This window comes from Arachis ipaensis, chromosome B10 (genome assembly GCF_059453495.1).
Source record: "Arachis ipaensis isolate K30076 ecotype BB chromosome B10, ASM5945349v1, whole genome shotgun sequence".
In the NCBI taxonomy this organism is placed as follows: domain Eukaryota; kingdom Viridiplantae; phylum Streptophyta; class Magnoliopsida; order Fabales; family Fabaceae; genus Arachis; species Arachis ipaensis.
In genome coordinates this window covers 122155769-122170971 of record NC_142435.1, presented here as the reverse complement: position 1 = coordinate 122170971, position 15203 = coordinate 122155769, and the positions used below count along the sequence as shown (strand labels likewise).

The 15203-nt window shown below is 30.1% G+C and overlaps 1 protein-coding gene across 1 annotated transcript; it reads left to right on the top strand.

The window, feature by feature from the left end:
- Window positions 1-9790: 9790 nt before the first annotated feature.
- Window positions 9791-10990, top strand: LOC107621568 (zinc finger protein 1). The gene has a single exon (XM_016323599.3). The coding sequence runs from the start codon at window positions 10046-10048 to the stop codon at window positions 10808-10810; it is 765 nt and encodes a 254-aa protein (XP_016179085.1). The 5' UTR covers window positions 9791-10045; the 3' UTR covers window positions 10811-10990.
- Window positions 10991-15203: the final 4213 nt, after the last annotated feature.

Below are 15203 nucleotides of genomic sequence, written 5' to 3'. Positions count from 1 at the left end.
ATCATCATCTCCTTCATGGTTTACTTTTTATATTTCTATTTCAATGTTTCTCTTTCTCTGTTTTCTCTTGAGTGAAAAAGGCATAAAGGTGAGGCATTTGAAAAATGTCAAATACAGAGAAAGGAAAAAGAGAGGAACTTGGAGAGAAAAGCCAAAGTTGATTTCATATTTCTATTTGTTTGTATTTTTGTTTTGCATCTTGTATCTGATGTATCCCTTGCTAAATTGGGTAAGCACTTATTGAGAGTCTAGGATGTTTCCTAGCCAAATCAAGCTTATGTTGAAGTTTTGTTGGTCCCAGATAGGATTATTTTGAGTCCTAGGGAATTGGTGTCTGTAACACTTGAAAGTATAGTTAAAATTCCACCAACGGTTACATTGGACAAAGCAACTGAACCAGGATATATGCTGGTGCCATCTTCTTCTTCTCTACACTATTTTTGTCTCTCTGTAATTTATGAGACAAAACTAAATTGTCTCCTGCATAATCCATCATGCAGACAAACAGAAGCAAAGTTTTATTTCTTGGTTTTAAGGGTTAATCAATTAACTTAAAAGAAGGCCATAGATTCAACCCGCTTCTCTAGGCCATCAAGAACCTTCAATTGGTATCAATAGCTAGGTCTCAAGAATCAAGTTTCACAGCTTGGAGGAAAGGTCCAATGGCGAACAACATGGATGCAACCACTGTGGCCTACACTCTAATAGAGGGTCAGTCAAACAACAGGCCTCCCGTCTTCAATGGGAAGAACTATGCTTACTGGAAATAAAGGATACGGATCTTCATTTAATCAATTGACTACAACATATGGAAGATAGTGGTGAATGGTCCTGAAATCCCTACAAAGACAAGTGCTGATGGAGCGGTGACTCCAAAGGAGGAAGCCGAATGAAATGATGATGACAAAAAGAAAGTAAAGCTGAATCCAAAAGCTATTAACTTGATGCACTATGGTATCAGCTTTGAGTAGTATCGAATGGTGTCTAGATGCAAAACGGCAAAAGAAATCAGAGAGAAACTCCAAGTCACACATGAAGGCATCAAACAAGTCATAGAAATAAGGATTGATATGCTGCGAAAAGAGTATGAAATATTTACCATGAAGGATGGAGAAAGTATTGATGAGATGTTTGAGAGATTCTCAATCATCATAAACAGCCTAGATGCCATGGGCATGACCCATACTGAACAAACTCTAGTGAGGAAGGTCCTTAGAAGTCTTACAAAAGAGTGAAAAACTAAAGCTACTGTCCTAGCCAAGAGCAACAACCTGAGTCCTTTAACCTATGATAAGTTGAGAGGAAAACTCTTAACATATGAAGCCACATACACCAGCCAAGACACAAAGAAAAAAGGAGTGGCCCTAAAATCAAAAGTTGAATCTAGGAAGAGTGATTCAAGTGACAGTTTTTTGGATGACAAGCGTGTCGTTTTGCTAGGAGATTAAGAAGGCTAATGAGGAGCAAAGGCAAGTACAAGGGATCAAGTTCAAAGGAGCAAAAGAAGGATCTCAGCAAGGTCACTTGCCATCACTGCAATAAGGTAGGACACTTCAAGTTTAACTATCCAAAGCTCAAGAAAGAGGACAAGGTGAAGAAAGAAAAGAAGAGAGTGCTCATGGTATCTTGGGAGGATCTAGAGAATGATTTGGATGAGGATGAAGACTCTGAACATGAAGCACAAATCTGTTTTATGGCTGGTACTGATCAATTAGATGAGGTAAATTATTTTGACTTGTCTATTGAAGATTTACATGTTATTATTGATGATCTCTCTCACCATTCTAAAAAACTGATGAATAAATACAATAAATGTAAATATGAAAATGAAGTTCTGAAAGCTGAAAATAAATTTATGAAAGAGAAAGTGAAGGAAACTGAATGTGATATTAATCTTGTTGAAGAATATAGTTTTTTAAAATATGAAATTGAAAAATTCAAAGGAAACCACACGGTTGACGCTTCACAAGAACTGATTACAGAAGATGAAAGATTAAATGAAACGATTAAAAGATTGAATAATGATTTAGCAAAATTTGCACACAGTTCCAGCAACTTGGATAAATTACTTGCTAATCAAAAACCATTATTTGAAAAATCTGGTTTGGGTTATGTGACAAAGGATGATGCAGTTTTTGAAAAATTATTTAACAAGACCAAGGCATCAACCTCAAAAATAAAATCCTCAATTGATAATTCTGGTCTTGGGTATTTTGCTGAAAATGATGCTGGTTATGAAATACCACATTTTGATATAAACGCATCATCATCAAAAACCAAATCTGTGTTAAAAAATTATGATCTGGGTTATTTTTCTAACAATAATGCTGCTTTTGAAAAACCAATTTTGACAAAGTACCTCATCTACAACAAACAGTTTTGTGTCAAAAAATTCTGATTTGAGCTATGTCGCAAAAAAAGGTGCAAATGTTAGGAACCGGTTCATCAAAAGAAATACATCATTTTCAAAAACAAAATTTTCATAACCTTAATCAATTTCAGCATCATAATATTAATCACTTTCAGCATTATGCAATAAAAAATCATTGTTCTAATTGCAATAAAAATGATCATTCTTTCCCTCAATGTTTTATTAACAAAAGAATTGTGAAAAATAAAACATACAAGGTTGTTTGTGATTTTAATGAACTTGAGCAATCAAGATGGATCAATTTCAAAGGATCCAAACTTGTTTGGATACCTAAGGTCATTTAAGAATGATTGCAGATTTGTCTAGCGTCTAAGAGGAAGAAAGATCTATGGTACTTGGACAGCGGCTGTTCTAGGCACATGACCGAAAAGTCTACCTTCTTTGTCAGTCTCAACAACTATGATGGTGGATTTGTGACCTTTGGAGATGACGGTAAAGGAAAAATAATTGCAATTAAAAAAGTGGGTATAAATCTTTCTACCTTCATTGATAATGTTTTCTTAGTTGATGGACTGAAACATAATCTTTTGAGCATAAGTGAACTATGTAATCTTGGTTATTTAGTTATTTTCAAAAAATTAGAATGCCAAGTTGTGTGTGAAAAATCAAATGAAGTATTATTTGTAGCTAAACAGTGTGATAATGTGTATGGACTCACTCTTGACGAGTTAAAGAGTCAAAATGTAGCTTATTTTCACTCAAAAGATTCTGAAAAGTGGCTATGGCACAAAAGATTAGGCGATGCTAGCATGTTTCAGATTAACAAGCTTGTTAAAAAGGATTTAGTAAAAGATCTTCCTAAAATAAGGTTTGACAAAGACATTACTTGTGATGCATGTCAAATGGAAAAACAAACAAAAAGTTCTTTTAAACCAAAGAAAGATATTTCTACTAAAAGACCCCTTGAATTGCTACATATTGATCTCTTTGGTCCAACTAGAACTCAAAGTTTGTGTGGTAAACATTATAGTTTAGTAATTGTGGATGACTATACAAGATTTAGTTGGGTTCTTTTTCTAGTACATAAAAAATGATGTTTTTTCATCCTTTGAAGTATTTTGCAAAAGAATTCAAAATGAAAAGGATTTAAAGATTGCCTCTATTAGAAGTGATCATGGTAAAGAGTTTGAAAATCAAATTTTTGAATCATTTTGTGATGAACTTAGAATTTCACATAAATTTACTTGTCCAAGAACCCCACAACAAAATGGTGTTGTTGAGAGAAGGAATTGAAGTCTTAAAGAAATGGCAAGGGCCATGTTATGTGAAAGTGAAGTTCCTAAGTTTCTTTGAGTTAAAGCCGTGAATACGGCATGCTACATTTTTAATAGAACCATAATTAGGAAGTTTTTAAAGAAAACTCCTTATGAACCGTGGAAAGAAAATCCACCAAATCTAAAATATTTTCGTATCTTTGGATGCAAGTGCTTTATTTCAAATACCAAAAATAATTTAGAAAAATTTGATCCAAAGGCCTATGAATGTATTTTTGTTGGTTATTCCACAACTAGCAAAACCTATAGAGTTTATCATCAAGAGACTAAAATCATTGAGAAATTCATACATGTTATATTTTGTGATTCTAATACTATTCCAAGTATTTCAGAAGATTGTGATGCAGGAAATCAAGTGAAAAATAACATGAGTGAAGCCTTTAATCAAGACCAATCTGAATCTGTGCAATTTGTCCTTGTCTCAGCTGATGCAGATGATTCTGTAGGAGACAATATGATTTTATCTCCTACAACTGATGAAATTCTTGGGAATGTCAACCAAACTGAACCATCTCATGCTGAATCTGTTCCTAAATTACCAACGTCCAGTGAATGAATATTTCTAAAGAACTATCCTCAAGAATTCATCACTGGAGATCCCTCTCAAGGTGTCGCTACAAGATCCTCAACAAGAAGAGTATCGGAAGAAAACAATTTGGCACTTCTCTCTTAAATTGAACCTCAAACTGTCAAAGAAACTCTAGGTTATCCTTCTTGGGTCAAAGCCATGGAGGAAGAGCTATAGCAATTTGAGAAGAGTTAAGTGTGGACTCTTGTACCGGATCTAATTGAAAAGAAAGTGACGGATACTAAATGAATTTTTAGGAACAAACTGAATGAGGATGGAAGCATAGCAAGAAACAAAGCTAGATTGGTGGCACAAGGATATGATCAAGAGGAATGGATAGATTTTGATGAATCATTTGCTCTTGTGTCCCGAATAGAAGGTATAAGACTTCTCCTTGCTTATGTTGCCCATTGTGGTTTTAAACATTTCCAAATGGATGTGAAATGTGCTTTCTTAAATGGTATGATTGATAGAGAAGTGTATGTGGCACAGCCCCCTGATTTTGAAAATAAAGAATTTTCAAATCATGTTTTCAAGCTTTCCAAAGCACTTTATGGTTTAAGGTAAGATCCTAGAGTTTGGTATGAAAGACTTAGTTCTTTCCTTTTGAAAAACGATTTTCAAAGAGATACCACAAACACTACTCTATTCATTAAGAATTCTAATGATTCTTTTATTCTAGTTCAAATTTATGTTGATGATATAATCTTTGGCTCATCCAATGAATCACTTTGTTCTGATTTTGGTAAACTCATGACAAGTGAATTTGACATGAGTATGATGGGTGAACTTAACTTTTTTTTTAGTCTTCAAATTAAACAAACTCTAAATGGAACTTTTATTCACCAAGAAAAGTATGCCAAGAAACTAGTTAAGAAGTTTGGTATAGAAAATGCCAAACCCATGGGCACTCCTATGCACCCTTACTCAAAGTTAAAAAAGGGTGAAACTGAGAAAGATGTTGATGAGACCAGATATAGAGGCATGATAAGTTCTCTCATGTATCTTACATCATCTAAACCTGATATTGTGTAAAGTGTTGGAGTTTGTTCTCGATTCCAATCACAATCTAAAGAATCACATCTTTCTGCAGTAAAAAGAATCATTAGATATGTACATGGCACATCTAACTATGGTTTATGGTATCCTAAGTCTAATAAATTTTTTGTAGTTGGGTACTGTGATGCAGATTTTGCTGGTGATAGAGTGGATAGGAGAAGTACTTCTGGTATATGCTATTTTCTAGATAGTTCATTAAATGTATGGTGAATATATTGCTGCATCTTCTTGTTGTTCCCAATTGTTGTGGTTGAAAACATAATTAGCTGATTATAAATTGAATGCTGATAATATCTCCTTATTTTCTGATAACATGAGTACTATTAATATTTCTAAAAATCATATTTTACACTCTAGAACAAAACACAGTGAAGTGAGATTTTACTCAATTAGGAAACATGTTCAAAATAAAAATATAAGCATTCAATTTGTTAAATCAGAGGAACAATTGACTGATATATTCACTTAACATTTGGCTGAAGATAGGTTTTGTAAATTAAGGACAAGTTTAGGCATTTTGAGTTATGATTCTTTGTTTTAACTTTGCTAATGTGCTGTTTGAGGTTTGTCTCTCAGGTCGAAAAGAGACATTTTTGGACAGAGGAAGAACTTTCATCTTAGAACGTTGCATCTGGTCTCTAGTTCTGAATTATTTCAAGTGGGTCTCACTGGTTTTGTTATAAAATGGAAAATCTTTTTCAAACCTTTGTCTTTACTGCACTTAAATTTATTTCTTAAAAAAAAACTTTCTTTTCCAAATCTTTGTCTTTTCAAGAACACTTTTAACTTGCTGCAATTGCAAACCTATTCATGCATTATGCATGTCTTTTTACATTTCTCATTATCATCATTTCAATTTTTTGAAAAACTGCAACTTCTATTTTAATTGTGCTAATGTCTTGTTTGAGAGTTTTGTTTCGCAGGTCAAAGAAATATTTGTTGGATAAGAAATGAGTGATTTGAATTTTGAAGTGTAGAAAAGGACATGAACCATGCTTGAATCTTATTACACATGTGGTTACTTTTGTTTTCTGAGTCAAAAGAAAACTTGTTTGACTTTAAGTCATTTGAACTTCATGAACAATTATGTGCTTTCAATTATGTCGTACTTATACTTGTGCTGCTGAATTATTGCTTACCATGCTGTCATACAAGATAATTTTTAATAGTTTACAATATTTACATGTATGGATTATTATGCTTTTATGCAACTATGGAATTGTAGATAAGCATGCATATACATTAGATTTTTTTGTTGGTATTATTGTCTGTGTCCTCAGGTTAAGCGATAAGCATACATTAAAGGGGAGCAACCCTTATGAAAGAGAGGGGGCGCATATTAGGTTAATCTGGTATCATCAAAGGGACGTCTCTGAACCTCTATTTCAATTCCTTTAATTACTACCTCATATATTATTTTTGTCATCAAGGAGGACACTGTTGAGTTTGAAAAATTAATAATATTGATGTTGAGAAATATTTGATGTTTAGATTAAAAACTCAATTGTATTTGTGATGTGTGTATGAATGGTTGTAGGCCCAAGTCACTCTTTAATATGCAGCCCAAATAAAGAGAACAACCAGCACAATATAAAGAAAAGCAAGCAATCTGACCAAAACAAGAAAGAAAGAAAAAATTAAGTTTGTTCCAAATACAAATCATACTCTTAGGTCCACGTACACCAATATGCTTCAAGGAATAAGTGGTTGAATATAATTGATACTACCTTCATAAGCCCAATTGGTGATCCAAGCCCATTCACTTATATTGGTGACTATGTAATGAAACTCAAATTTCATATGAACCAAAACAGAACTATCGAATCCATCATCTCTCCACTCTTCTCTTTCACCCACGTGAAGAACCAAAGAGAAAAGAAAGCAAACCCTAAGATGGAATGCTATGTTGCTTCAGGTAATACCCAGAAAAGAAAGAGGAACTCACTTTCTCATTCTATCACCATACTTTTAAGAAGAAAAAGTGGCCCTACCTCTCATTAGGGACCAAATCAGAAGAAAGAAAAGCAAATGTCTAATCAAAACACAATCAGAAGAAAAAGATAATTTGTTTCTATTTACATGCAAAAAAATTGTTTGATGATATTTTCTTCTCTCTTCACTACCATTTCGGGAAATATGGAGAAAAATAGAGGCAAATTTTCTCTATTGTAAATCAATGGGTAAAATTGTTTCTTGGAGCTAAAGCACAAGATTAAGGGTTTAGATTTATCAAGTTCAATGAGGATCTGGTTTCAAGAAAATTATATTACTTGTCTCTGATTTCAAATTTATGATTTTTAGGGCTGATGGAAGAAAGAAGAAGAAAGACTTCAGCTAGCTCTAGATTCAAGAAGCTGACTTGTGAAGAAAACCCTAGCTGAAGAACATATTTAATATTTAATATTTTCATGTTATTTATTTTTATATGTTCGAACACAAGGCAGCTAGCATTTGGTTGGCATATTTCGGACAGAAAAACAGCGATCTAAATATACACACACAAAAAAAATAGGATTTTTTATTTTAATAAATTAAATAAATATTTTGTTTATTGAAATAAATAATTTTAAAATTTATTACGAAAATATGTTATTTATTCTTATTTCGTTTACACCGTAAACGAGATATATTAAAAATTATCTCTCTAAATGAAATATATGTATTTGTATATATAAAAATATAATTTTTAAAAAATAATAAAAAATATTAATAATTTAAATTGGACCAAACTCTTAAAAATAAAACATTTTAAATAATAGAGAAGATAGACAATTTTATATAATTAGAGAGGATGGATGGTTTTAAAACTAGAACATTGTTACCACGTTTATTTCTCTCTATCATTGAAATAAGTGAAAGCACATAAGTAGCACGTTAAACTGCCCACTATTAGTACGATATTTTTTTTTCTAACTATTAACACTATTGCTTCTTCCACTACCATTATTATATACTTCTAAATTTTTTTATGTACTCTTTTGGGTATTAATTTTTAAATTTAAATTATATATTTCAAATTTCATTTATTGTATGAGAGTACATAAAAAATTATATATATTTTAAATTATATATATTAATATTCAAGAGAATACATAAAAAATTTAAAAGTATATAATAATGGGCGGTGGATAGAAGTAGTGGAAGAAGTAATAGTGTTAATGGTGGGTGGTTAGAAAAAAGGTAACCCTATTAACAATAGACAATTTAAATGTTACTCTTTCACTTATTTCAACCTTTGGGAGAACTAAATGTGTTAATAGTGTTCCATTTTAAAAATTGCCCATCTTTCCTATATATAAAACCGTCCATCTTTTCTATTATTAATATTCTATTTTTAAGATTTTGGTCTAATTTAAATTATTAATATTTTTTATTATTTTCAAAAAATATATTTTTATATTTACAAATATATATATCTCGTTTACAAATATACATTGAAAATAAATTAAACCACACATGTATTTATACATAAATATATTGGTGGCTGATTTTAGTAATTGATTTTGTTGTACAAATAACATTTCTCATTAAAAAAATACACATATCTTACATTAAAAATTATCTTATTTATAATATAAACAAAATAAGGATAAATAATGTATTTTTGTAATAAAATTTAAAATTATTTATTTTAGTAAATAAAATATTTATTTAATTTATTAAAATAAAAATCACAAAAAAACACAGACACAAGAATATACAAATATACCATTACGGAAGGAAGAAGAAAAAGAGAGAAAGAGAAAAGGGTAAGGAGATTATGTTTAGGTTAAGGATAAGGAATTTTAAAAAATAATATGGGATAAAAATAAAAAAATTTGTGTCTCATTAGATGTGTTTCAATGTCGTAACTTTAAAAAGATATACTAAAAATATATATTTTATATATTTTTATAGAGAAAGTATAGGACCAGCAACTTTTGTGTTTTGTGGTTCTCATATTTAATAAAATTCAGTGTTTTAATAATCAAACAATGACATATATTACTGGATTCAGATCTTGATGGATAGCAAAATAAACGCTGCCTAATGGATGTCATTGAAAGGTCTTTACTATAGCTAGTAATGATTAAGTTAGTGTTTCACTTCATCATTTTATTGGGCAATTTCCCACTTAAACAGAAAGTGAGAAAAAAAACCGCACCTAATGAGCGATGTAACAACAGCTGGGGACAGGGTGCTCTACGGTAATGACATTACAATGTTTGGGTATAATTTGTTTCCTTATTATATTCATATTATTATACGATGATAGTGATGATCAATGAAGGTGCATGCGCATGATGTGCATCATAGCTTCTTGTTGTTCTTGTGGTCCTTAGTTGATGCAGGCGAATGAAGCCAAAACACATAAACTTAATTGATGTGGGACCAATATGTATGAAAGTACAAATACAAATATACAATTGCACGAGTCTCCATCTATACAGCCATAGCCACATGGTTGAGTACTGGACTTTCTTTATCAAAGTCAAAAGTTGTGTGTAATGTTTTGTAAACCACCATCTCCCATCAATTCTCTTCCTACAAACAAAACTATACTATGTTAGTTCTTGTTACCCTTTCCACTACTCAACTTTAGAATTACTCATTTATAGTAATAATAATAATTTTTCATTAAAGAATATGAAAGGAATAAAGTGAGTGTGTGTGTTATCCATTTAAAGGTGTTTGAGAATCAATTAAGTTTACATTTCTTAACCTATTCCAACAATGGATACACAACAACAACCTCAACCTCATCATCGGTGTGATAAAATTGCAAGCAACAAACCATGGCAGAGTTCACAAGAAGGTCAAAAGGAGCATCAGCAAGAGCAAGTAGATACTACTTTGTTGGATCTGAATCTGAATGTCCATGATGATGATGAGTGCAGCACAGAGTTGAGCCTCATCACGTGTTTGGACATGGATAATTCCTCAAAAACTACTTCAATTGAAGAGAACAATAACAACAACAACAACAACAACACGTGTTGTGCAGGTTCTGATCAAAGAGTGTTCTCTTGCAACTACTGCCAGAGGAAATTCTACAGTTCACAAGCTCTTGGAGGACACCAAAATGCTCACAAGAGAGAGAGATCAATTGCAAAGAGAGGTCAGAATAGGTTATTAGGATCCTCACCATTTATGATCCCTTTTCTTCAACATCATCATAGATATGCTAGTATTGCATCTTTACCTCTCTACGGTGCTTGTGCAAACAAACCACTTGGAATTCAAGCTCACTCCTTGATTCACAAACCTTCTTTTGTTCATCATCATATATCAAATGGGTTTGGAAGACCACCTCCCCTCATTGGAAGTAGTAGTGTTGGTAGATTCCAGGTGGCCAAGAACATGCTCAATTCTGCAGCAGATAATGAAGAAATCACAGCTTATCTTGTTACTAGGACTACTCATCATTTGAAGACTAATCAAGAAGACAATATAATGATCAAGAATAATAAGCATCTTGATTTATCTCTTAAGCTCTAGCTAGATAGGCATATGTATATGTATATATATGGCCCTTATTGTGTTTATACTTGTTATTACTTTTTCTCCAATTATAAGTAGGCTTAATCAACATTTTTCCAGATTTTGTTTTTGTAATAATTGATAATATATATAGATTGTGTAAGTCTATTAGTTTAAGGATACCCAGGTTCTTTATCTTATCTGTTGATCAAACTTTCATATGCTTGATATAAAATTCATGTTTTAAAAGTTAGATATTAACGATCTTCATTTGAATAAGGTTACCTTTCTAACATAAAATTCGTTACATAATTAAGTAGCAGACAAAAATCTGCCTTCTTAAAACGTGAAATTAAATCCGCTAAATAAATGAATGTATTTTTTTTTTATTGGAACAACTCAGATTAATGTTTTTGGAAACTAATTTGAATAAATGTTAGAAATTTAAATTTTACTTTATATACGTAATAATTTATTAATAAATAATAAATTCTTAAATAAAATTCAGATTTATAGTAATTGTTGATCTGTTAGTCTTCGAAAGGTATCATAGGTAAAAAAAATTATTAATATTTTTCGAGAGGATGTTTACATAGTTGTTTAGATAGAATCAGAATTGGTAAAGAGCAATAGAAAAAGCAATTACATGAATAAATGCATAAAGTCATGAAGATATATGTAAATCAAATTAGTGGATTTGGAATTGGATAACATTATAAAAAGTATATTATCTATACAAAACACATACACAAACACAACAATACTAAGACATTAGATTAGACTTACAATACACTTATGGGTTCTGTTTGGTTTTTGCATAGGAAGGCATGTTTGTCCTATTTGCTGGTGCATGTACTCTGTCACTATCATCAAGTGGTCACAAATCTTTGGAAAGATTCGTGTGTGTTCATATTTATTGCTATAATAATAATAGTAAACCTACACAACTATAGTACAACCATTTGCATTAAAGGACAAACAATTCAACTTAAATCATTATTCTATAAAGTTGACGTGGCTGTTACTCACCATTCATCAACAGTAGTTACTGATCCATTTCTCACGTACTACGCAAAACAAAACCAATTCAAACCTAAAACCAACTAAATACTACATGTAATAGATGTAATTGTAATGTATGTTCACATGCTTCATTCCTATAATTTTACTTTTTCTTTTTTATATTTTAATATTATTTTTAATCATGGACCCCGCCGAATCTCTAAGAACATATTTCGTGATTTATCTGTTGCTTTATTAGGACACGAAAATCTATCTTCCTCTGATCTTGTAGTCTCTTTCGTAAGCTAACATATATAATAATTAGAGAATAGAATAGCATAATTAGACTAGAGTAGGCTTAATCAAGTTATATATGTATAGGAAACTATATTATTACACATATTAAGAGTTGATTCGGTTGTATTCTATGGAAAGATATTAAATAAAAAAAATAAAAAATTTCACTCCATTCTTTTTTTTGAGAGATGCTAAAATGATACTTTTCTTCCCTTTATTTATAAAATGTATATTCTCTTCTTTTATAACTTTTAAAAAAACTCATTTTTAATCTATTTTAAATTTTTTGTATTAACTAATATTAACTTTATCTATTTTTCAAGAAAAAATAATTTATTTTTTACAAAAATACCCTTCTTTTTTGTCATTAAATTTTTCTTACCAAAATACTCTTTAATAAATTATTTTTTTATTAATTAAATTGTATTTTTAACAAAATATTTTTAAAAAAATTAATAACTAAATTATTTTTTAAGATATATTTTAATAATTTTTTAATTATTAAATTGTGATTTTACTAAAATATTCGTTAACAATTATTTTTATATTTTATTATTAATTTTTCGATATCAATATATATTATTTCAACATTAAATAAAAAATTTTTAGTAAGATTATTTTTCGATATCAATATATATTAATTGTTATACATATTAATAGTGGCAAAATTTTTTTATTTAATGTTAAAATAATATATATTAATATAAAAAATTAATAGTAAAATAAAAATAATTTTTAACGAAAATTTTGGTAAAATCACAATTTAATAATTAAAAAATTATTGAAGGGTATCTTAGAAAAAAATAATTCAATTATTAAATTTTTTTAAAAAAATATTTCGGTAAAAATACAATTTAATCAATAAAAGAATAATTTATTAAAAGGTATTTTGGTAAGCAAAATTTAATGACAAAAAAAATAAAATTTTTACTAAAGGGTATTTTTGTAAAAAAATAATTTATTTTTCTTGAAAAATGGATAGAGTTAACATTAGTTAATACAAAAAATTTAAAATGGATTAAAGAGGAGGTTTTTTAAAAATTAAAAGGGAGGAGAATATATATTTTACAAATAGAGAGGAAGAAAGTGTCCTTTTAGCATCTCTCAAAGGAGAGAAGTTGAATTTTCTCTAAAAAAATTAAAATAACAGATTAAGGATAAGTAAATTTTTAAAAAATATATTTTTATTATTGTCAAATAAGCAATACAAAAACTAAAATTGTAAGATAATGGTGAAGTACTACTATAAGAATTCCAGTAGATAGCAGCAAAAATTTTTTTACGGTTACCAAAGCCCATTGCAAAAAGAAATAACGGCAGTCAACGCTGCAAAACATGCCATCACTGGCTCATTGTTATGCTGCCGGGATTTTAGTGGCAGTTCAGTAAATACCGCTACAAAAAACTATGTTTAGCGGCAGAAAAAAATTGTGCTGCCAAGCCTATTGCGTTTAGCAGCAGTTAAAACTAAACTACCGCTATATTATTTAATTTAGCGGCGGTTCAATCGAATATAATCTGAATAAGTTTACATGCAAATTTTTTAATGTTGTGCTAATCTAATGTTGCCTTTGATAAAATTAAAAATTTTGTTTAGTACTTAAATTGAGTTTATTTGCCCGTATTCAATATCTGTGGGATATATATAGTGATAATAGATTTTTATATGGGAATATGAGAATACAATTATTATCATTGGATTGAATTTAATGGCCAAGATTAAACTTGTTTTAAAAACTAGATTACTACTCTTTCTCTCACATCATTTTCTCTTTCCACTGTGTGCTCTTCTTGCATTGGATACCAAAAATCAAATCCCTAATTTTTAAACATCTTCTTGTTGCATTGTTTTCTTCACTGTTCTCTTCACCGTTATCGCTCCTCCTTATGATCGTCACTTTCATCGCTCCTCTCTACACTGTTTGCATCATTGGTCTCATTGTTGCCACAACTCCTCCCTACGTTGTTGTTGTTGCGGTTCCCTCTGGTCTCTGAGTTGTTGTCGTCGCTCTCTATTCATATTCAAAGTAAACATAGTTGCATGTGTCTTTTTCTATTCATAGTGTGAATGAATGTGACCTCAAAAATAAAATATTTCTATATTAGTACGATTTCTTTAAAGCATTGTTTGTATATAATTTTTTAATTATGTACGTTTTTTTTAATTATATAACTCTAATTTTTTATTTTATAAAATTTATGTAAAATTAATTAAATTTAAGTCCTTTTTACAAATATTAAAAATAATTCAATTTATTTTTTAGGTATATTTTAATGAAAATTCAAGACAATGAAATTGATTCAGATATGTGTTCAAATAGCTTAAATGATACATTAAACACATTAGAAAAATGGATTCTAGAATGTGAAGATCAATTGAAACCGAAGATTGGCATGGTCTTTGATACGACTGAAGATGGAGAAGAATTTTACAAAAAGTATGCACATGCGGTTGGTTTTAGTATCTACAATTCAACTAAAACAAAAGATAAACAAAGTGTTCAATGAAAATATATTCTTTGCTCAAAAGAAGGTTTTAAAGTGAAAAAAAAGTAGTTCAAGCTGGATTAGTAATTGATAAAAAAGTTTGTCCAAAGATAGAAAAAGAACACTCACAAGAGAAGGATGTGAAGCAAGAATTATTTTTAAGAGAAATTCGGAAGAAAAATATGAAGTTAGTCAATTTCATGAAGGCCATATATATATATATGAGCTTTACGTATCGCCGTCTTCACTAGACACATGGCACTAAGGTCCAACAACATTTAATATCTTTTCAGTTACTGCTCTCTACTCTTCTATGACAGAGGTCCCTTTACTTAATAAATCGGATTCAAGTCATTTTTATTTAAAACCAACATCTCTCTTTATAACTTTTCCAAACCTCCAAAACCACTTTACTTACAACAAGTTCTTCTTTCATACAAAAACTAGTTCTTTCTTAACCATAATTTTCCAACCCAACTTCAAAACCATTTCAGATTTAAACCTCTTTAAAAGAATCATTTATTAAATAAATCTCACGGCAGGGTTTCGAGACTTTACGGAGGACGACAATCAAACTCAAAACATAAAGTCTTTCTTAATAAATCAAACCCAAACGTAAATCTTT